Below are 24,539 nucleotides of genomic sequence, written 5' to 3'. Positions count from 1 at the left end.
TGCAAAGGGTAAGGACGGAGAAGAGCTACATGGCATTGGTAGTAGTCGGCATGTCAAGGGGTGGGGTGAAAGGGAGTAGCATGGCAGCAGCAGGCAGGGTAAATTCGAATCCCAGAGAAGCGAGGAGTTGAATCTGAAGCTTCTATTGATGATAAAGTATGTATTGGCTGGGCACCTTTATTTATCCTGCTTCCTTCCAGAGTTTGAGCCAGTTGAGATTTTAATATAGTCAGTGTTGAAGTTTTGCTCTGTATATAGTTCAATAGCATGCCCTAGACTTTATCAAACACCTAGGCTTTCATGTTGAACATGTGTGCTGCTGTTCAGGGAAATATGGTAGGTATAGATGGAGCACAGCTGTTTGAAAAATAATCCAGGTATCTCTAGCCAGCCTCCCTACAAGTTGTGACCCTTGTTTCTTCGTTAAAGGAAAAAGTAGTTGCGTGTTGGTGAGAATTAACTTTCCTTTTGTGCCATATAGATGGGTCTTGATGGACTTCAACAGGATTATATCAGAAAAGCTGAATACCCTTTTAGCTCTGAGCAGAAGTGGATGGCTGTTAAGTGTGTGCACCGAACACAGCAGGTATCCTTCCATTTATAGAAAACTTTCTCTGTGTTGTTTAACTAGATTACTGTTTTTCATTTATTATCCACCTTAAGATTTAAGCAGTCATTGAGCATAACACAGACCAGCTCTGAAGTGTGTATGATTCATAGTACACTCCTCCCTGGTTGTTTTCATGTTCTCTTTGAATTTATGCATAGACATGTCAGTTTTGCTGCATGAGCAAACAGCTCAAATGACCTGGAGCCTGGTCTCAGTCTCCTGGAGATTGTGACATCAATCTTTCGACATCTTTTTTGTTCTTGATGACAGGTTTCTGCTGTCTGTTGTCTGTGTTTTTTCACTGAAGAATGTCTTGTCTTCAGACTGAACAAAGACTACGTTATTTTGTGGAAACGTGGTTACCAAATGTGTATAATTCATGTTAGTTGATCCAGCTTACAAACTGGCAAAACGAAATGCACTGATATTTCAAGCTACTACCTTATCTCTGGGTACTTTAGAAATTTTTACACAGTGCAGTAAGAGTTATGTACAATAGTTATCTACAGTGTATAATCATATCACTCATAGTTGCTATTACCAGCTTGATGCTTACACTTACTTTGGCCTTAAAAATATATAGCTGTTTTTACATTTTCTTTATTAGTTATGTGTTTTTACCTGTGAGCAAACATTAGAAACCAGTTACATCTCTGTAGATGGGAATTAGTGAGAGGATTCCCCCTTGCCCATAATAAGTAGGAAACATTGGTTTTAAATTGCTCAACATTGAACTTGTGCCAGGAACTCTGATGTTGAGGGGAAAAAAGATTTCTGTTTAGTCTTTAAAGAAACTTTTATAAACTTCAGGGAAGGGATACAGTTGGAAACAAAACTCTAAAAATAAAATGCCTATTACTTTAAACCTTGTAATGTAAAGCTGTCAAAAATTGCATCAGAGTTGGGTAATTTTTAGCTGATGTCCCTTGTCTATATAGTTACATAGCAAGAATATATATATGAGTTTATTTGGAAGGTGTATTTCTTTACATTTTATATATGATCACACACTACTTCAAGATAATGTGGCTCATGTAAAGTTTGAAGATTTGACTTCAGCAATTTTGAATCTAACCTCACCAAAGTTGTACATTGAGTCTTTTCAGTTGTGGGTAGGGGTAGGGAGTGGCGGGATATAAGTATAGAAAGGGCGTGATTATTCTTTCCATTTGCTGACTTGAAGAGTTTCTCTTAGAAAACAGAATCAACCGATGTAACTGACAAAACCCAAACCCGCTGACCTGACTCAGGATCTAGAAGAGGTCAGCCTGGCACAGATATGAAAAATGTACCAATTTAAAAACAGCCCCATGGGACTTCCCTGGTGGCACAGTGGTTAAGAATCTGCCTGCTAATGCAGGGGACAGGGGTTTGAGCCCTGGTCCGGGAAGATCCCACATGCTGCAGAACAGCTAAGCCCGTGCGCCACAACTGCTGAGCCTGCGTGCCTAGAGCCCTGCTCTGCAATGAGAAGCCATCGCAACAAGAAGCCGCACACTGCAAAGAAGAGTAGCCCTTGCTCACCACAACTAGAGAAAGCCCACGGGCAGCAATGAAGACCCAATGCAGCCAGAAACAAACAAAAAACAGCCCCAGGCTCAAATAGTTTGTCTTTAGAGGACTTTCATTTGAACATGACAATCTGCATTTATCTCTGCTCTCTCCCTGGAACCTACCAAAATGACAACCAACGAATAAAAGATGAACTAAAAAAGAAGAAGTATGGGAAAGACTTAGGGGGGCAGGTATATTTGAAGGTGGGGCCTAAGGCATGGGACTAAAAAGAGGAGAGCAGGTTAAAATTCTAATAAGGAACCAATAGAACTCCCCCACTTACTTTTCTGTTTCTTGAGGCCAGACCAGAAATGTCACCTTGGGGACAAGAATGGAAGGCAGAATTAAGGTTTAAGACTAAACACAGGGTGATTAAGGGCAAGCCATTGTCCTAGGTCCTAACTCCACTTTCTCAGAATGCTTGCAGGTAGGTATCCCCATATCCTCATTCTCCAAGTCAGAAGATCGCAGAGTTTTAGAGAAGCTGACTGGTCCCGGGGAGATCCCTACAGTATGGAGTAGTTCTAAATAAGCTCTTTGCTCATTGGTAGAGTTTACCTGCTCCTGGTCTTTGTCTTGTCACTCTACTGTGAGGGCTACCAGTTGATAAACCCTGCAGTGCCCATGGAGTTTCTAGACCTTTATTTGCTTTGATCTTGAATGTAAATGGACAGACAGGGATTGCGAGATACTTGGGGAAAGTCTTCAGTATGAAAGACACAGACCAAGCCAACAGAGAAAAGGGTCTCAGAGAAACAAAGATAGTGCTGGATGCTGAAGAAAATTTCCAAAGACTGCAAAAAATGACAAGATACTTTAAATAGAATGTTTTTCAAATAAAGTCAAGGAATCTATCAGAAAGTAGAAAAGTCAAAGAGGTGGACAATATAAAAGGTAAGGTGTAAAAATCAGAAAATTGATGTAGGAGATCCAATATCCACCTAATAGTGGTGACAGAAAATGGGAAGATTTTAGCAAATAACATCAGGAAATTTTCTAGAGGAAGAACTTCAGCTTCTAGAATAAAATTGCCCACCAGCTGCTCGGCACAATGTGTATGTTAAAGAGGGGTGGGGGTGAGAGAATAAACACACCAAGGCCCACGATCAAGTAATTTGAGGGCACTTAGCATTCTAAAAGCTTCCAGAGGTTGTGGGGTGGGAGGAAGGGCAAGGGGGAGGAGGTCCTACACCAAAGTTTAGGACTTTCCAAATGCGGCTCTGCACACTGGAGGCTGGAAGATGATGGAGGAGAGCCTTCAACTGAGAGGCGATCTCTTCCCAGCTGAGCTTACATATGTGGGGGTAAAATAAAAATGTTTCCACACAAGTCTCAAAGTGTATAGCCCACACAGCTTTTCTTAGATACTGATGGATGTGTTATTCCAAGGTAAGAGTATAAATCAAGGAACAGGGAGACTTAGAACCTCGTGAGTTCTAACCAGCAGAGGGGTGGAGGGAAGCTCCTGGATGCCAGTCATGCAGCAAGCCTGGAAATGAGTCAACTCACACTGGAAAAGGAAGAGAGAGCACAGCCCGAGGAGGGAGGTCTCAGTCATAATATGGGAGTAATGGCTTACCTACTTATTGGATCATGTGAAAAATACATTGAGAAGGGCTTTATATGACATGGAGGAGCTTGGGAATAATGAGTAATAGGTGTAAAGAAAACTAAGCAAATAAAAAAAGAGACAGTTATTAACTTTATGAAAGATAAAACTTGAACAGGAAGAAATATATTGGGCTTCTGTAGGCCATGGAAACAACATCGTACCTTTCTGCTCCCTGTTTCCCCGTAACATCTGGTTACTGCTCACTTGGGGACCACAGAGATGGACGCTCCTCTCAACGTGAGCTCACACTGTCGTACCAAGGCAGAGGAGGACCACGTTATGCACTGGTTCCTAAATTGCCATTTGGAAGTGACACAAGTACTGCTCATGTTTATTGGCCAAAGCAAATCACATCTGACTTCAAAGTGGTAAGAGGTGCAGGGAAATACATTTCTACCGTGTGCCTGCAAGGAGAGCTGGGACGTTTGTGAACTGCTCTGGTAGCCACTTGGCTCAGCAGTGAGGAGTTAGAAAGTGAGCAGAATACCGGTGAGTTTTGCTCTGCATGTATTATAACAGTGAGGAGAAGGAATAGATAGTGGGGGTGGCCAGACGGTCACAGTAGACGGAGTATAAAATTGGTAAGTGAACAAGTAGCAATAAGAACATAATTAAGGGCTTCCCTGGTGACACAGTGGTTAAGAATCCGCCTGCCAATGCAGGGGACACGGTTCAAGCCCCGGTCTGGGAAGATCCCACATGCCATGGAGCAGCTAAGCCCGTGTGCCACAACTACTGAGCCCACGTGCCACAACTACTGAAGCCCACGCGCCTAGAGCCCGTGCTCCGCAACAAGAGAAGCCACCGCAATGAGAAGCACGCGCACCGCAGCGAAGAGTAGCCCCCGCTCGCCACAACTAGAGAAAGCACATGTGCAGCAACGAAGACCCAACCCAACCAAAAAATAAATAAATAATAAATAAATAAATTTATAAAGAAATAAAATAAAATTGGTTTGCCTCTGTGGAGTAGGACTGGAGGTGAGGAGGTTTTGGGCAGGGGACTGTGGGTTTTCATTGTAAGTTTTTGTTTATTACTTTACTAGGGTAAAAAATAAAAAGTCTGATAATACCCCTAATTGCAAGGTGGTTGTGAGAATTAAATGGGGTCACATGTATACATATAATAGCAGTAGTAGAAAGCCTAAACCATTGCTTGTGGGCTGACGTTAGATCTTTTTCCCTTTCCTGTTACATCGTGAGCTCAGAGTGCCTAGTGCGGAGCTGAGTGTAGCCTTGCCTTCAGTGTGGGGCTGAAGGTGTGGAGTAGATGCTGTGTTCTAAAGAGGATGCAGAAAACTCCCATGTGAGCTTTTAATCTTCAGAGTTCAAGTGCTGTTCAAAGCCTTAGGCTTGAGTAACTTCCCTGGGGATTATGGGAATGCATGCCACTTGTTTTTGATTCCGATGGCAGATACATACAAATTGAAATTAACTTGAATTTATTTGCTGTGTTTTTTCTTCTTAGGACAGACCAGAGATTTGTTTTATGAAGGGTGCTTATGAACAGGTGATTAAGTATTGTACTACATATCACAGCAAAGGGCAGACCTTGACACTCACCCAGCAGCAGAGAGATCTGTACCAACAAGAGAAGGCCCAGATGGGCTCTGCAGGGCTCAGAGGTAAGGCCATTTCAGCACAGTCCCCTAGGTGGAGAGGTAATGCCTTCTTTTAATTGCAGATGAATTCATGCTTCACATCTGAGCTGCACAGCTCTATTCCAGGGTTCGTAGAAGCCTGCCATTTCTGAAGTGTTAGGTTTTAGTTGGCTAATTGTTTCTATGTTCCCAAAACATAAAAAGTTGGGAACGTAGCAAAATATGAAATCTCTAGTTCTTACAGACCTGCTGTGGTCTCTGAGCAGGTGATAGAAATTTTATTTTAGACAAGTTTATCTTGTGAGAAGGGTGATAGATAGAAGTAAGGTTGTGTTACTCCTTCCTTATGTTATCACTGGCTCTTGTTTGTTAATCTAAAATACTTTCCTAATTTAAAGACTTAAGCCTCTAATTCTTTAAACTGAGGTGGTTACTTACTTGTTCCTCATCTGCTGACTCCTTCCCTTGCCGATCACCAGAGAGGAAAGAGGTGCCCAGACTCTGCCTTGTGAAATGCTGCTGACTGGACAGTGACAGGGACAGGGGGTCTGCTGTGCCACACACACATCGGCCGCCTCTTCTAGGGACATCGTGTGTATATAGGGTTGAAGAGCAGGGCTTGGGGTCGTACCAGGTTTTTACCTCCTGGCTTGTGGGGAAGAGAGAGAGAGAGAGAGAGAGAGAGAGAGAGAGAGAGAGAGAGACACACACACACACACACACACACACACACACACACGTAGTCTTTCTCAAGGAGATTGGAAGAGTTGGCTTCCTTAATTTTATTGTTATTTACAAAATGGAAGTCAAGCACCACAGTTCCTGGGAGCAGGAAACAAGTATAATTTACAGGACTTCTGCTCTTATAATAAGATAGGTTTAGAAAGGTATTCTTGTGGCTTCATTTGAGGGCAGTGTTTTGTTATTCTTAGCAGCTCACAGCAAAAGGGTTTCAAAGTTGGCTTGCATTTAGAGAGTCTTAAAGGTCTGGTATGTGCTCCCTGTTTTCCTTAATTTTTGTAACAGAGGTTTCACACTTGTTTTTTTTTTTGGACTATTTCTCTTCATCTGAAAGATTGTGGAGCTTTGTGTATGTGTGGTTTGGTGTCGTAACATTGTGAAATAGACAAGACTTGGTGGAGGAGAACATCTTTGTTTCACAGGGCTTTGGGAAACATTCTGGGCATTTGTCCCTTGCTTCACATCTTTTCCTCTTCTCTGCTTATGCTCCATTTTCCTCCTCCCGCTGAAGTTACCGTAATGAAGAGTAAAGAATAAATGAATAAAGATTTTAAGTTTAACTTGATATGAACTTATTTTATAGTTTATAAAACTTAAGTTTCTTAAAATACATGTCGTTAATTTTAAAATTAGAGTACGTTTCGTTTTTATGTTTTAAATATAAAGGAGGAAGTTGAGGACCCTCCACTCAGAAAAGGTCTACATACCTTTGTCCCAAACAGTAACAATAGATCTTCATTTGTGCTAAAGAAGCAAACAAATAAATACAGGATACTGACCTCTGGGCTAATACCACCCCTTGACTGAGAGTGCCAGGAGCTGGTGTCCCTTTCTTAGGCTTTGCTGACACATAGATTGATACTCAGCGCCCCGCTTCTGTTGCCTTCTGCCTCTGTTCCAACACAGGGACTGTCAAGGGGCTCATTCTCTCCAGAGTGAAAGCGTCTGGGGCTCACATCTACGTAAATAGTTAGGGATGACTCGTACACTGGAAAAATAGAAGTCATTTGCCTCTAACCATGGTTTTCCAAATGTATCTCATCCTTCATACCTTCTGTTTGAATAAGAATGGATAATTCCTGTGATCTCTCTGGGACTTTTCAGTTTCCCTGTGAGATACATATGTTTAGTTTGTGTGCTTTTTTTGGTGTGTTTTCTTTGGTAAGTTGTTCAGTCTTATAATATCCCAGATGGAGATACATCCCTCTGGCTCATAAGGTCGCTACCAGAGGTTCCCGAATTCTGAGAAAAAGCTAAATGGTATTTGGAAATGAACAGTACTTTGTGCTATATCTTAAGTTCCCGAGGGCGACAGGAAACTAACTATAGATGATGGTATGGTGGTATTATTTATATAGTTTTAAGAGAACCAAAGTAACAAATAAGAAAATCCTATTAATGTTATAGAAAGAGTGAAAGAATATAAACGATTGTTGGTATTAGTGGTTTTACAATCACTTTACAAATTAACTTTACCTCCCAGGGTTCGTTGTGTACAAAATTATTACATGTTGTGTATAATTAATATAGCCTTCTCTTCAAGCTATTGAATTGTTCTGGAGAACTATAAGATGGAAAGATGAAGATACATTAGGAGAAGCCACCTTCAAAGGTGTCTGTTTAAAACTGACTTTAAAGTTCAACAAACTGGGGCTTCCCTGGTGGTACAATGGTGAAGAATCTGCCTGCCAATGCAGGGGACACAGGTTTGAGCCCTGGTCTGGGAAGATCCCACATGCCGCGGAGCAGCTAAGCCCGTGCGCCACAGCTACTGAAGCCCGTGCGCCTGGAGCCTGTGTTCCGTAGCAAGAGAAGCCACCGCAGTGAGAAGCCCTCGGCAACTAGAGAAAGCCTGTGCACAGCCACGGAAGACCCAACGCAGCCAAAAAATAAATAAAACAAATCTATTAAAAAAATTTTTTTTTAAAAAAGCTCAACAAACCTATAGTTTTCCAAATAATTAATTGTATTTTTCTTAAGAGTCAGTAGTTTCTGCTGAAAGGGGCTGCATGTTTGCTATGTGAAAACATTTCTTATTTGCTCCTCACTTGCCTTCTCTGCTTAACAGTTCTTTAGTCTTATTCTTTTTAATTTTTAATAAGTTAAAGCAACCCCATATTAAGAACCATTAAACTAGAATATCTTTGCATGTAATAATTTTGATTTTTAGAGTTTTTGTAATTACCACAATGACATTGTCATCTTAAGTCATTTATCTGAGAAGTGTTATGGTCTCCAGCTTTTGTGAAGTAAATTCTAATGGTTTTGTGATTCACATTTTCTTTTTCGGATTTTATTATTATTTCCCAAGTTCTTGCTTTGGCTTCTGGTCCTGAATTGGGAGAACTGACGTTCCTTGGCTTGGTGGGAATCATTGATCCTCCTAGAACTGGTGTGAAAGAAGCTGTTACAACACTCATTGCCTCGGGAGTGTCAATAAAAATGATTACTGGAGACTCACAGGAGACTGCAATTGCAATCGGTATAACTAGGCTGCTTCCTTTGTTTTCCATAGTTTTTCTTAAATTACTGCAGTGCATAGTTTTGTGAATCATTTGACATGAAGTGTGTTTACATAATACTGAGTTATACAGTTAAAATTGACGCTTTTGTTTGCTCATACTCTAAAATTGTGGGCAAAATTTTATTTTAGTTAAAAAAATAATACTATTAGTTGAAAATAACTAAAGCATTGTGAAATCACATTATTTTATTTACAAAAGAATAGTTGATTATTTTTAACCTCATAGTCCACGATGCTGACAGATAAAAGTGCTAGATCATGAATGTGAAAGAAAATATGAAATTTAGTTTTTTCTTTCAATTTGAGTATAATTTTTTAAAAGCAGACTTTGTACCTAATTTGAAAGAAAGTAACTTGTGTCTGTATTTCTGTTGTCTAATACATATATTCCTATGTTGTTTGAATGCTGTTTAAGATTACTTAACAAGTATAAGGAAATAAAATGGACATGGAAGTTAATCTCCCAGAACCTGTAAACTATAATTCATACTGATAAATTTAAAATTTGCTAAAGTTCATTAATTCTTATCTTATTAATATGGAAAGAGACTGAGACAGGAATTTCACACTTTATGTGATCTAAGAAAAATATGTCACTGGAAACATAATATTGTTGGGAAGATTGTTCCTAGAGAAACTTCTCAACATTTATTTTCATTTACATACAACTGCATGATACCACAGATGAGCCACCATTTTGCCTGGCTTTGTTTACTTTATTTAAAATGCACTCTGATCTTCATTAAAATTGAGCTCCCAAGCAGAGCCTGTTTGGCCTTGTTTCAGTTCTTAGGTGTGGTGGGTTAAATTGTGAAAACTCTTTATTCTTAAATTTAAACAAAAATAAAATAGTCAAACAGAAAACGCCACAGTATTTACTAATTCCGTTCTGTTTGTCTGTCTTGTGATCCCTTCATATAAAGACATTTTATACTTAAAGAGAAAGTGAGTTGATAACAAATCATATTAAGTGAGCATTATGTTGACTAGCCTATCAAGCAAAACCAATTTGGTTAATTATGTTTTCTTTCCCATTTCACTTCAGCTAGTCGTCTGGGATTATATTCCAAAACCTCCCAGTCAGTCTCAGGAGAAGAAATAGATGCGATGGATGTCCAGCAGCTCTCACAGATGGTGCCAAAGGTAGGCCTAAACCAGAGCCTTTCAGACTGAAAGGCCTTATTCTAGGTGTTAGACAACTTCTGCTGCTGTGTTAATGAAGCTGTTTGAAACATTTGAAAACAGTTGGGACATGACCACCAGATTCGTTGGTCCAAATCATGAGATGAAATCTTATCATTGAAATCAGTCTTATCATTGAGAGTATTTATGATGTGATTGTTAGGAATATCAGTACTTTAGCAAGAGCCAAGTTTCCTCTGAGGAAGGTACTGTGGAAATTAACAGTGGTGTTTTGTATTTATAAAGTACAGAGTGGAGAGAGACCATCACTTCATACTTCTTTTTTTTTTTTTTTTTTTTTTTTTTTTTGCAATACTCGGGCCTCTCACTGTTGTGGCCTCTCCCATTGTGGAGCACAGGCTCCGGACGCGCAGGCTCAGCGGCCATGGCTCACGGTCCCAGCTGCTCTGTGGCATGTGGGATCTTCCCGGACCGGGGCACGAACCCGTGTCCCCTGCATCGGCAGGCGGACTCTCAACCACTGCGCCACCAGGGAAGCCCACTTCATACTTCTTACCCTTGTGTTCTATTTTAATTGAATGCATGTATAATGCTTTTTAAAAAATTGAGATATCATTTGCAAACAGTAAACTTCTTCCTTTTTAATGTACAGCTCTAAGTTTTGACAAATGTGTGTGGTCCTTGTAACCATAACACAGTCGGGTACAGGTTCCTCCCACCCCAAATCCTCTTGTTGTGGTCAGCTCCTCCCTCTTTTTCCACTGTTTGGCAACCATCGATTTGTTTTCTGTCCCTATAGTTTTACCTTTTCTAGAATGCTCTAAAAATGGAGGCATATAGTAGGAGGGCTTTGAATCTGCTTTTTTGACTTAGCATAATGCATTAATTTAATTGCTGAGTAGTATTCCACTGTATTGGGTTTGTGTTACCTATGCACTAGTTTAAAGGCATTTGGACTGTTTTCAGTTATTGCTGATTATGATTACATCTACTCTAAACATTTGTATATAGGTTTTATATGAAAATAAATATTCATTTCTCTTAGATAAATACCTAAGAGTAATTGCTGAGTCATATGGTTCTGTATGTTTAGCTTTGTAAGAAAGTGCCAAATTGTTTTACAGGGTGGTTTTATTGTTTTGCATTCCCACCAGCAATGTTTGAAAGGTCTAATTGCTCCTATCCTCACCAGCACATGGCATTGTCAGTTTCCCCACTCCCATTCTAATAGGTGTATCATGGTATCTTATTGTGGTTTTAATTTGCATTTCCCTCACAACTATTGATTTTGTGTATCCTTTTCATGTGCTTATTTGCCATTCATATATTTTCTTTAGTGAACAGTCTACCCTGCCTATTTTTAAAAAATGTTTTACTTTTGAATTTTGATAGTTACTTATATATTATGGATAAAAGTTCTTTATCAGATATGTGATTGGAAAATATTTTTTCCCAGTCTGGTTTTATTTTTTTATTCTATTGACATTGTTTTTTAAAGAACAGAAGTTTTAAATTTTGGTGAAGTCCAGTTTATCATTTTCTTTTATGGATCATGCTTTTGATATGTTATCTAAGGACTCTTTGCCTAACCCAAGGTCACAAAGATTTTTTTCCTTTTTTTTTTTTTTTAAGTCTCATACTTTTAGGTTTTACACTAACATCTGTGATCCATTTTGAATTATTTTTGTCTATGTGTGAGAAGTGGGTTAAGGTTCATTTGTTTTATGTATGGGTGTTCAGTTGTTCCAGTACCTTTTGTTGAAAAGACTGTCATTTTTTTTTTTCATTGAAATGCCTTTTCAGAGCATCTGGGAGCAGTGTGGGTGTCTGATTTGTTTGAGATTTAGGGGTAGGTTTTTCCATATTTGAACAGGACTCTGTATCTATGTGTGTGTGTGTGTGTGTGTGTGTGTGTGTGTGTCCTATCCTGATAGTTTCTTCCTGACATTTATTTCTGAAAGAATAAATCCTGTGTTAAGTTCCCTGGGGATATTGAGACAGAATGTACATTTAGTAAGTATATGTGAAATCTGCAGTTAATTAAACATTTTCCCATTAACCTTTGTTCAACCTTTTCTTCCAAACCTTTTCCCAGAGATGCTAACAAGTAGTGACATTGGACAGATTTGAAATTTCATTTTATTTGCTTTCTTCAGTTCACTCTCAGCTCTCTGATAAAAATGCTAATGAACTCTGAAAACCAATGTAAAGGCAGTTAGGGAAGGAAGAAGTAAGTTACAAGTTGCATCATCAGCCTGGACAAATTACATCATTGGTCATTTTCAAATAAGAGTTTTTGTGCATCAATAATGGCAGATGCTCTGATGCTTTTCAAAGAGAAAAGCTCATTGAATTGCTTGGCGTCATCCTGCTCTGCGGAGGAATTCCATAAATACCAGGGCTTTTTTCGGGTTTATCGTGTCTTTTGAAAACCCAGGTCTTTTCTTTCCTTTAGGTCCTTTTAGTCCCCCAACCCCTACTTTGTCTTTTTTCCCATTTTTATCTTGTGTTCATGTAACTCTTAAATCTTGGTCTTATGCTTTTACTTCAGATCATTTTGAAAAGTTTTTCTTTTATTAGTGTTAGAACAAAACAAAACTTCTAAATTGCCAGCTCACTGAGGTTTTCCCACATGTATTAAAAATCATATTAATGAATTCTGTTCCTCATTAAAACGTTTTTTGGCTTTCCTGTTTCCATAATTCTGTCACACATTCCAAATCCCTTAACATTTCTCTGTCCTTTTGACCTAGAGCCAGTTAGAAAGTAGTATGGAAACTGAATTTTGCTTAATTATTTATAAAGTCCATCTGGGAATTCTCAGTGTTTTTTGTTTATGATTTCTTGAGTGTGTTCTACATTTCCTGTTGATAAAAATGGACATTCTCTTTTCTTGTTTGTTTTTTATAGCACTGCCTCCATTTTTGTTTTTACCAAACCTGTTAACCAAGTCCCTATAATAAAATCCCAATTTGTGTGCTGTTTAATTTTTGGTATGTTGTCAGTACTTATTGCAGTGCATCAGGTATCTTTTAATCTGTTCTGGAAGATTTGGGGACCTTTGGGAGGTTATTTTAATGCCAGGAATATTTTTTTTCTATTAGCCTCTCCTTTTCATATTTACCTACTTTCTTCTCTTCATAACTTACTTTCTGTTAATGTTGATCAAAAGAACTGTGAGTGTTGACCACAAATATGACACTGAAAAGATGGACCCATGAGAAGAGAAAAATCCTCTTGCAGGTTCCTTCTGAAAGTACACAGCCTTTCTCCCTTTCCCTCCGTAATATTCCCTGAACTCTCTTTGCTGACGCAGTTCTATTTCTTTCCCGTTGTCCTTTCACCATCCTGTTGTCCTCATTCTGTCTTCTCCCCTCTTGCTCCCATTCTACAGTGATTATATTGTGTGCTTATCTTAAATCAGTATATTCCCCCCCTTTTAGGTAGAGAAACAGACATAAAGGTGAGAAGATCATTAATAGAGGAATTTCGGTTACCCCCAAGTTTAATCCTAGCTCTGTGATAAAATGATATAATTCAGTTTTTAGTCACTTTTCTGTGTGTGTGTGTGTGTGTGTGTGTTTTTAATACCTTATTTCTTCAGGCCATCATTTTGTATCACTAAATTTCAATATTTTTTCTCAACCAAAAAGATTGACCTGCTAGTCCTGATGCTCTAAGGAGAATTTTTACTCCGAGCAATATTATATTCCACATGATTCGTCAGCTTTGAATTGAGATCTGCTTAGTCTCAAAGAAACTGCTTTTATTTTTGAGTTGCCATCAAAGCTTTCAAATGCTGAAATTTATATCAAGTAATAGGTATACTGGATGCATGCCAAAGTAGTTTGTTACTATACAAAAGAAGTATGTTTTCAGCCCAACAGTTGGTTTGTTATTATTATTGCCATTGTCAGTGATAAGCTGCATTGGCTGTAAAGGAGTGATTTGCAGTGGTTTGAATGATTTGTAGTGGAACAAAGGCAAAATTTTACTCTGTATAACCTGAGTATTTGTAATTAGTAATTAGCCTTTTATTTAAAAATTCTGTAAAATCCACAGTCTTTGCTAGATGCTCTTGTAAAATATTCTGTAAAATCCACAGTCTTTGCTCAGTGCTGTGTGCTACATGATTAATTTCTGCAGTAATGTAGAATTTTCACTTAGAAGGTAACCAGTACATTTTAAATATGTATGCAGCTTAGTCCTTTTTATTTTATTAAAAATTTTTTAAAAATTGAAATGTAGTTGATTTACAATGTTGTGTTTGTTTCAGGTGTATAACAAAGTGATTCATTTATACATACATATATATCTTTTTTTTTTTTAAGTGAACACTTTTTAATTAATTTATTTATTTTTGGCTGTGTCAGGTCTTAGTTGCAGCCCATGGGATCTTTCGTTGCGGCACGTGAGCTCTTTGTTGCAGTGTGCGGGCTTCTCTCTAGTTGTAGCGCATGGGCTCCAGAGCGCGTGGGCTCTGTAGTTGCAGCATGTGGGCTTAGTTGCCCCGCGGCATGTGGGATCTTAGTTCCCTGACCAGGGATCGAACCTGCGTCCCCTGCATTGGAAGGTGGACTTTTAACCACTGGACCACCAGAGAAGTTCCTATATATCTTTTTTTTTCAGATTATTTTCCCTTATAGGTTATTACAAAATATTGAGTATAGTTACCTGTGTTATCAATATATAGTAGGTCCTTGTTGCTTATCTGTTTTATATGTAGTAGTGTGTATTTGTTAATCCCAAACTCCTAATTTACCCTCTCCCTCTTTCCCCTTTGGTAACCATAAGTTTGGTTTTTATGTCAGTGGGTCTATTTCTGTTTTGTATATAAGTTCTTTTGTATATAAGTTCATTTGTATCACTTTGATGGGTTTTCTTGTTTTTTAGATTCCACATATAAGCAATATCATGTGATATTTGTCTTCCTCTGCCTGACTTCAGTTAGTACGAAAGTCTCTAGGTCCATCCATGTGGCTGCAAATGGCATGATTTCATTCTTTCTTATGGTCGATAATGTTCCATTATATATATATACCACATCTTCTTTATCCATTCATTTGTCTGGACGTTTAGATTGCTTCCATGCCTTGGCTATTATGAATAGTGCTGCAGTGAACATTAGGGTACATGTATCTTTTCGAATTACAGTTTTCTCTGGATATGTGCCCAGGAGTGGGATTACAGGATCATATGGTAGCTCTGTTTTTAGTTTTTTAAGGAATCTCCATACTGTTCTCCATAGTGGCTACACCAATTTACATTCCCCCCAACAGTGTAGGAGGGTTCCTTTCTCTCCACACCCTCTCTCGCGTTTATTATTTGTAGAGTTCCTAGTGATGGCCATCCTGACTCGTGTGAGGTGATGCCTCATTGTAGTTTTGATTTGCATTTCTCTAATAATTAGCAATGTTGAGCATCTTTTCATGTGCCTTTTGACCATCTGTATGTTTAGTACTTTTTAAAGATACGATAAAGAGTTTCCAAATGGATTTTGAACCGTTTTAAAGGAAGAATGAATGCTTTCCACATATGAGTTATGTGATTCATGGTACGTAGAGGAACTAAGTGTAGTCAGTAACGTGATAGCACAGGTCAACTGAATTTTTTTACCTAAGAATATAATCCTCTTTTGTTTTAGACCTTTTTTAAAATTGGGAGAGAACCTGGGAATAGTCTTTATGATGGTCCTAAGATTCAGTCATCTATTCATTCATCTTACATGTGTTTCTAGAGCACTGGATGTACTGGGCCAAAATCTCTGCCTCATGGAGCTTATAGTCTGAGATAAGACTCATGTGGAGTATAGCATTGCACAGAGTAAAAGTTCTCCTTAAAGCACCAGGATTAGCAGGTCATTCTTTTTGGTTGAATAAAAATATTGAAATTTAGTGACACAAATTATGGCTTGAAGAAATTAGGTATTAAAAAAAACCCACAGAAGTGTCTAAAAATTGAACTGTATCATTTTATCACAGAGCTGGGACTAAACTTGGGGGTAACTGAAAATTCCTCTGTTAATACTCTTTTCATCTTTATGTCTTTCTCCAGCTAAAAAGGGGGGAATATACTGGTTTAAGATAAGCACACAATACAATCACTGTAGTATGGGAGCAGGAGGGGAGAGCACTGACAAAAGCAGGGAACAGAGAGGATGAGATCTTTAGGCAGCATGCCTAGGAAAGGCATCACTGAGAAGGTCCTGTGTGATGAAAGGGGCGGCTGTGTCATATCCGAGGGAACACAAGGGCAGAGGCCTCAAGGGAAGTGCGCTTGGCATGTTTCAGGAACTATGAGGCGGCCAGTGTAGTGCGGTGGGGGGAGAAGACTAACCTGGGAGCATGCACTTCCTGTGGGGTTTGGTGGACAGTAAAAGACTTGGGCACCATTCGCTTGTCCTGAGAGGGATGGGAGGTTTTTGGAGGGTTTTCAGCAGAGGACAGTGTGGTTTGACTTGTGTTTTTAACCCAGTGTGTTGGCAGTGGGTTTCGATGTTTGAGTAAGGAGGTTGAAGTGTGGATATATTTGAGGATGGGGCCTAACTGCGTGTGGCATGTGGGAGAAGAGGAGGAATCAAGGTGGCTCCCCAGATCTAGAGCCTGAGCCATTGCAAGAGTGCACTTGCCATTGGCAGAGGATGTGAGGGAGCATGTGTTTGGGGAAGTAACAGAGGTTCTGTTTGGCATGTGGAAGTCTGAGATGGGATGTCCAAGAGCGAATGTGGAGTAGGTAGGTGGGTTATTTTTATCAATCTGGATTTCAGAAGAGACAAAAAGGCATATAAATAAAAGCCAGATTTCTAAGGTGGGGTGAGATCCCCTAGGGAGAGACCTCTTATATTATAAAGAGCCCAAGAACTGAGTTCTAGAACCTCCAGCGTGTAGACTTCAGGGAGGCCTGGGGGAACCTGCACAAGCGGAGCAGCTGGAGGGGCAGGAGGGGGAGCAGGAGAGTGTAGGGTGGTCCTGAGGCCGGGAGGAGAGGGCGCCTCGGGAGGAGGGAGCGGTCGGCTGTGTGCGGGGGTAAGTCAGGGGAGAAGTGGTACTGGTGTCAGCAATGCGGGGAGTCTTTGGTGCTCTTGATGCGGGGTGTCAGGGCAGGGGTGGGGGTAGCAGCCTAATCAGGAGGGATTCAGGAGAGAGCGGAAGAGAGAGATGGGAGACATCAGTACAGGCAGCTCCCGAGAGGAGTTCCGCTTATAAAGAGAAGGGGAAAGGAGGGTAGCAGCTGAGATAGGAAGGGAAGTTTTTGGTTTTGTTTTTCTTTAAATGGAAGGAATAACAACATGTTTGTATAATGATGGTAAAGGTGCAGCAGCAAGGGAAAAATTTTGATACAAGGTGGGGAGAATTTCTGATTGGTAAGAAGGTGGGATATTTGACCTGCACTGGAAACATATTCATGTTGTTCATTTGTAGTAAAAGGAGAGAAGGAGGGGATACTGTCTGGATACAGCTGTTGGATGGTGGGAGTTGTGAACGTTTTCTCCAGACTCTCTTTTCTTTGAAGTAGAAAACAAGGTTGTCAGCTGAGAGTGAGGCTGGGGAAGGGGATAAATTGGAAGCATGTATTGTAACCTGTCCTCTAGGAGAGCAGGAAAGAGAACGGTGGGTTACGTGGGTAGTAAGGTCACCTGGCTCGGGGGTGTTGGAAAGACGGATGGGAGGCAGTGGTTAGAAATTCCTGTGGAACATGGAGGGTGGCCTCGGGAGCAGTGACTGGGCACAGGCAGTGAAGTACAGTCTTCTGTGATGTTCAGAACCGAGGATTTGTGACTGAAGAAGGGAATGGAGGGCACCTGCCCCCTCTGTGCTCTCCTGGTGGTGCTATTGGAGAGGACTGTGGGAACAGTCCCTGTCTTGTGGATAAATGAGGTTAGAGCAGTGTGGGTAAGAGTGGAGGGCCAGGGCATTTGTCGATGACTGGGGCACAGTGGGAGGGTTTCAGGAGACCAGGAGGTGGGATCAGGAAAAGGGATTAAATATATTCTTTGGAGAGAGAAGATGGTATAAGCAGGTGGAGACACAGTGGAAGAGACAGAGCCTAATGAGTTAAGCTGAGTAGAAGAGCATGAGCAGACACTCCATGGTGCTTAACAACAAAAAAAGGCTCAAGGGACATTGTTCTTTAAACCTCCTGAAGACAGGACAAAGGGAAAAGGCCATTTTAGTTGTGTCAGTGTCGAGGAAACCGATGCAGGAGAGTTTTTCCTTTGTCTGTCTCTGAACGTTTCAAGAATAAGGCTGTTTTCTCTTCAGAGCTTAAATATAATGGGATAAACTGGGTAAATTGTTTAGATTGTGCATTTCTTATAGTACCTAAAAATTTGAAATGACCCTGTCAAATGAGTGTCCTAACACATGTATGGCATATTCTTAAGTTTGATCTCTGTGGCAAAATACAGACAGTTTAAATTGATAATTTAAAAAATATTCTTAGTTATAAGTGCATAGGTTATTCTGATATTTCTTAATGTTGAAGATTTTTAGTGTATCCCGTGTTTTAACAGGTTGCGGTATTTTACAGAGCTAGTCCAAGGCACAAGATGAAAATTATTAAGGTGGGTGTCTAAGAATCACACTGTTTTATCTCTGTATCCAAAATGCTACTGCTTGTCTTTCATCGTGTTTGCATTACTACTGGGAATATTGATAGAGCATTAAAGTCAGAAGTATTGTGAAGCAAAACAGGTGGTTTTTTAAAGCCTGAGATGGAAACATTAATAGAGAATTTAGTTTGCAAAGGAAGATGTAGAAGAAAACTTTAAGGAAATATCTGCAAATACAACCTTCTTTAAACATTTGAATAATGTAGAAATATGTTCTGACAGGAGGCTATAGCCAAATCATCCCAGTGTGAATAGGAATAATTACTGAGAAACTGAATAAACACAGCAAGAAAAAAATGTTTTGAGAGTGTGAACAATGTTTAAAGGGCTATGATTGTTTATATTAGTCAAATATATACAAAGCAGCTGACATGGTACCATCAGTTCATGGACTTATTAATCACAGTAGTGCTCCGTTGTACTGAGGTCACGGTTTCTCGGCCTTGGCACTGACACACTGTGGGCTGGATAATTCTTCATTGTGAGGGGCTGTCCTGTGTGTTGTAAGTTTAGCAGCATCCCTGGCTCCTATCCTTTAGATGCCAGTAGCGTCCCTGAAGTCATGACAATCAGAAATGTCTCCAGACGTTGCCAGATGTCCCCTGGGAGACAAAATTGCCCTGAGAACAACTGTGTAGTTGACTCTTCATCAGGCTCTACACATAGAATTTTCACACATGGAAATATTAATGGCAGCTTTCTCTAAGCTTTATCTTCAGACCTCCATATATTTATTGAAGTTTATTGAAAAAGTGACTGTCTGTTTTATTTCCAGTCTTTAATTATGTGGGAAAGAAAAAGAGAGAGGATTTGTTTATCCCCTTATCTGTGTGGAAGCAACATTTTAATCAGAACTCCTCCCTCCCGCTTCTCCCCTCCCGCCCCCAGTCTCTGCAGAAGAACGGGTCGGTTGTGGCCATGACAGGAGATGGAGTAAATGATGCAGTCGCTCTGAAGGCTGCAGACATTGGAGTTGCAATGGGTCAGACTGGCACAGATGTTTGCAAAGAGGCAGCAGACATGATCCTGGTGGATGATGATTTCCAAACCATCATGTAAGTTTTCCTTCAATGAATGCACATCAGAGAGTCTCCTCCCGTCCTTTCTTGCACCCCATTCGTAGAAAAGAGTTTAGCGGTTTTAGACATAGGATAAACTAAACTTTTTTACTAGATTAATTATCTTATTTTGTGTACTAGTGTGTAGTTTGGGGGAAAATTACTTGTATGGAATGGACATAATAAGTGGCAGGACTATTCATTTAAGAAATATTACTGAGTACCAGCCAAGTGTCACATTTCCTGGCCACTAGTGTTGTGATACAGCAGTGAACCTTCATGTGGCCTTTATTCTAGTTAAATTCAGGCTCACAGGAATAAGCATGTGCCTGGCCTTACAGTAAGTATTACAAATAAAGATCCCATCCATATCCGTTTCCTTATGTCAGGAATTGTCCATGTTACTAATGACGCAATTTGTCATTTGAATAAATTTGTTTCATCCACAGTTTCTAATTGCTTTACGATTCTGCAGTACCTGCTGGTTGTTTCCCAGTGTCCAGGTGGAGGCACGTGATAATCACCTCTTGAGTGATGCCCTGTGTGCCTCATTAACCCACTGTGGCCTCAGGTGGAGCATGTGGGCCCTCCGGACCCGGAATTGCTAGGCTCTTAAAAAGATATAAGATATTTAATTTCCATTCTTAGAATTGTATAAAAATCTTGGAAGATAGGGCAATATGTTTATAAAACACATATTTTCCTAGGTTGAGCAAAATGAATGAGAGAATTTACATGGATCTTTGTAAACCATATTCTTTTTATAATTCTGGTACAACATATATCTGACTGTGTGTAGGGGCAACAGACGGCTTAAATTCTATAAGTTTTATATGTCTCATTGCCTTTTAATTTCTGACCTACATTAAATTAACCCCTTACCATGCATGCCTCTTGTATCTTGAAGAAAAATAAACTTGGAGGGGTAAAGAAGATCATTATTTTAGTATTATAAATGTGTATTATTGTCTCTTGTGTAGAAACACAAGATGTGATTTTAATGTTGAAATGTCTTTTTAAGAATAAAAATTACTGTGTTATGAAATTAGTTCCGGTAGAGTGTAGCAGGCCAGACTTCAATTCCTTGCCACAGTAGTGTTTCCTTTTTTTTTTCCTAGTTTTAATTATGTGAAGAAAATAATAGATTCTCTTATTGATGTATGTGTTTTATCAGTTGGAAATTTGTTTTCAAAATTAGTTCCACAGTATTGATATATCCTTATTTTTCTGTGATAATATTTTCTCACCTAATTTTATTTTTAACTTTCAGGTCTGCAATTGAGGAGGGTAAAGGGATTTATAATAACATTAAAAATTTTGTTAGATTCCAGCTGAGCACGTAAGTTTGTAAGAAGTTGTGACAAACTTATGGGTCTTACAGATAAATTATTTGCAAAGTAGAATTCAAGCAGAATGCCTACAAGCTTTTGGGCTCTATTTCTGAGGGTTGTCCATATGTAAAAGTTTTCCAGTGTGAAAACTGAATTCTGTCCTAAATCTAAAAATGGCACGATAAAGAGGTTCTAAATGTGATAATTATTTGTCTGTATCATCATCAAAATATATAAACCTTTGTGGCTTATTTAATAGCTCCTGAAATAACTAAGAAAGGGGTGTCAAATTTTAATGTTTCTTCTTGGTATCTTTTTCCGAAAGTAGAAGGGCTTTTCTGTAGTCCAAAAACAGTTACGAAAATATCACTGAAACTGTTAACTGTTATCTGAACTTAATTAAAAAAAAATCTTCCTCTATTTGAAAGTCCTCTATTAAAATGCTGTGGATCATAAGGGTTAACTCTTAGCTTCAAAATGTTCACACTAATGAAGCAGTAGGTTACGTGGAAATATGGGCTTCCTTTAAAAGAACAGTAGTAACATGAGAATTTTAAATGCTAAGAAAGTGATTTCATAAAATTAGCAAGAATTATACTATGCTGACACATTTTTTAAAATGACTCTTTCTTTCGATAGGAGTATAGCAGCATTAACTTTAATCTCACTGGCTACATTAATGAACTTTCCCAATCCTCTCAATGCCATGCAGATTTTGTGGATCAATATTATTATGGACGGACCTCCAGCTCAGAGGTGAGAGTTTTCTCATGTAAATTAGAAAGACAAGGATGGCATGCTATCCTGATAATTAAGCTCTAAGACTTCATCACGGATAGCGTTGGAAATCTCTGCAACATCGTGTTTGTTATAAATTGTGTGATGTGAGCATATCATTTATTCTCTTGGAGTGCTCATTCATGCATTATGATCTGAGCTTTTAGGCTGTTAGATGCCCAGCCTTAAGTTGAGAACAGGGGAGGGAACAGTTGCAGTCCCTGTCCTCGAAGTAAGCTTTTTGTTTCTTAGAATAGGTTGTAATGGAGAAATCTCTGGCTTTAGTGCTATTACCAAGGTTCTGTTGTCAGTCTTAGAGACTTTGGGAAAGTATTGAAGGACCTAAGCATCTAAGTATCTTCTTTTATAATAATGGGGCCCTAGATGTTGCTTTCCCAACACAGAGTGATACATGTCAGCGACCGTTACAACAGATTATCCCAGTTGAAACTTCCTTGCATGAAAGATAGTTCAAAGTCCAGTTGGTAGGTCATATATTTCAGGCCATATTTGGAATAAGTAAAGCTATATGTAAATGAAATAGGGCAGTTTTTTGAATTTGATTATCAGTCGCCTCCCAAACTGTGCCAAATAAACAAAAAAGGAAAGTGATAAAATCTTTGGTTATTTTCAAGTGATCATAGCCAAGGTTTTCTTCATGATTCAACATTTTGCTTCCAAAAGAAGACATTTAGTTTCCGGGATAATTGAGGTCAATGAAGTTGTGAAAGTAATAAATCCAAATCTTACTTAAAACTTTAATTCACTTTTCTGTTTGTTTTGAAGCCTTGGAGTAGAACCAGTGGATAAAGATGTCATTCGTAAACCTCCGCGCAACTGGAAGGACAGCATTTTGACCAAAAACCTGATACTTAAAATACTTGTTTCCTCAATAATCATTGTTTGTGGGACTTTGTTTGTCTTCTGGCGAGAGGTATACTCACTGGATAAGCTGCTTTATTAATATTCATTCTGTACAATAGGACTCGGTTATTTTTGTGTATTAAGCAGAAGGCTGGAAGTTAGGAGAGCTCTTTCAAAAATAGAATAAAAACATGTAAAAATAGTTTGATTTCAGTATTTATGGGTTAATAGAATTCCTGATTTATATATTAGAGTTATTTAAATCTGCAGAGAAATATCAGATACAATAAAATTAACATGAAAACTTGGGAAGAAGGTAGAAAATCTGAGTCTTTAATATAGCTACTTTCATGTCATCAAAAAAGTTCTTTTAGTATCCAGTTTATGGTTTGGGAAAAGACTTTCTACTTTATGTAGACTACAGCTATTCATTAGGTGACTTATTTAAATGGTATATGGGAAATTTAGGTTGCTTATACGTTTTATGTCTTTAAAGCTATTTCATTCTGAGAGGAAGAAAATAGTAACCCTTTCAAAGCATGTAGTATTTGTTCATTAAATTCAGCCAGCTGAAAATCTTTTTTCCTCTCGACAGCTGCGAGACAATGTGATAACACCTCGGGATACAACAATGACCTTCACATGCTTTGTGTTTTTTGACATGTTCAATGCACTAAGTTCCAGATCCCAGGTAGGCTTAGGTGATCTTAGCTGACTAATTCAATTGGGTAAGGTACTCTCTAATTGTAAGTAGGCAGGGTTTTTAGCTTTGCTTGCTTTTGTAGCCATGGTTATAGCCCCGGATATAGCCTTCCTACAAACATGTGCCTCCAAAATGTGTCCTAAGAGGGATGGGGCATTTGGCTAGGAGATCAAAGTAAATCACAGGTGACATCACCTGATTTATCTTCTTTTCATTTTCTTATTATCTGTAGCTATATGACAGGTTCAAGTTAACATTATCTGAGGATAGGACAAAGCTCATGGCTTGTGCTAAGATGGTATTCACCTCATTATAGAAGCAAGTATTGTTAGAAGTCCAGGAACAGCTTTGTGCATATTAACTTTTTCTCATTATTTCCATCAGTGTGTCAAAGCTTAGGACATTTAAAATTTTCTTTTCTTCCCATGCTTTATCTTTAGGTGGATTGCCTTCTCTCTCTTTTTTTTTTGAAAATTAATTAATTTATTTATCCTTGGCTGAGTTGGGTCCGCGTTGCTGCGCGTGGGCTTTCTCTAGTTGTGGCGAGTGAGGGCTACTCTCCGTTGTGGTGCGCGGGCTCCTCACCGCGGTGGCTTCTCCCATTGCGAAGCATAGGCTCTAGGCATGCGGGCTCAGTAGTTGTGGCTCGCGGGCTCTAGAGCGCAGGCTCAGTAGTTGTGGCGCATGGGCCTAGTTGCTCCGCGGCATGTGGGAACCTCCTAGACCAGGGCTTGAACCCATGTCCCCTGCATTGGCAGGAGGATTCTTAACCACTGTGCCACCAGGGAAGCCCTGGATTGCCTTCTCTTGACTGAAGTGCTTTGTTAGAAAATAATGGGCTAGAACCTCATGGTACTTTTTCAGAGCATGTTGTTCTTAGAAACTAGCTACATTTGAGGCTGACTGTTCATTTCAATTTAAGAGCACCATGTAAATCCTTAACTATATCTATTACCATTCACCGTGCTAGAACTTCCCAAGTACAGTGAATTGTCATTAATTTAGACTAATTTTTGAAGAAGCTTTAGTATTTGGTTTTTGTTTTATGAAAGGCATTTTTACTTTTTCGCTACACACGTAACTAAGTCCATTCTTCAAGAAAGGTTTTTAGACTATGTACCTTAATGAATGATAGAAATGATTTAGCAACATTATCATATACAAATAAAGTTTCTTATGCTTTGGAGGACTAAAAGAATTTTCTGTGATCTTTATGTTTTTAATAGCATCACTCTTAAAGCCCCTGATGAAGAGAAGCTGCTTTAAAATTTACCCTATTCCATCTGTATTATTCCAAAATAATAGTTAAACTTTAGAGATTTCATGGTACTACTATTGTAGAATTCAGTCCAGCTTACTAAAAATTGGAGGTGGGTGTAATAATAAAGAAGTTGTTTCTGTGACCAAGGAG

At 39.1% G+C, this 24,539-nt stretch overlaps 1 protein-coding gene across 4 annotated transcripts in view; it reads left to right on the top strand.

Moving 5' to 3' along the window:
- ATP2C1 (ATPase secretory pathway Ca2+ transporting 1) overlaps window positions 1-24,539 on the top strand; it is a 110,947-nt gene that overhangs the window by 83,736 nt on the left and 2,672 nt on the right. For all 4 annotated transcript variants that reach the window (XM_060099034.1, XM_060099033.1, XM_060099031.1 and 1 more), the window contains 10 exons: window positions 482-586; window positions 5,244-5,400; window positions 8,429-8,599; window positions 9,687-9,784; window positions 18,297-18,347; window positions 19,284-19,450; window positions 20,724-20,792; window positions 21,424-21,540; window positions 22,348-22,495; window positions 23,021-23,116. In XM_060099034.1, coding sequence (XP_059955017.1) covers window positions 482-586; window positions 5,244-5,400; window positions 8,429-8,599; window positions 9,687-9,784; window positions 18,297-18,347; window positions 19,284-19,450; window positions 20,724-20,792; window positions 21,424-21,540; window positions 22,348-22,495; window positions 23,021-23,116 — 1,179 coding nt within the window. The remainder of the gene's footprint in view (window positions 1-481; window positions 587-5,243; window positions 5,401-8,428; window positions 8,600-9,686; window positions 9,785-18,296; window positions 18,348-19,283; window positions 19,451-20,723; window positions 20,793-21,423; window positions 21,541-22,347; window positions 22,496-23,020; window positions 23,117-24,539) is intronic.

Source organism: Mesoplodon densirostris, chromosome 5, assembly GCF_025265405.1.
Source record: "Mesoplodon densirostris isolate mMesDen1 chromosome 5, mMesDen1 primary haplotype, whole genome shotgun sequence".
Classification (NCBI taxonomy): Eukaryota; Metazoa; Chordata; class Mammalia; order Artiodactyla; family Ziphiidae; genus Mesoplodon; species Mesoplodon densirostris.
This window is presented reverse-complemented; position numbering and strand designations above follow the sequence as displayed.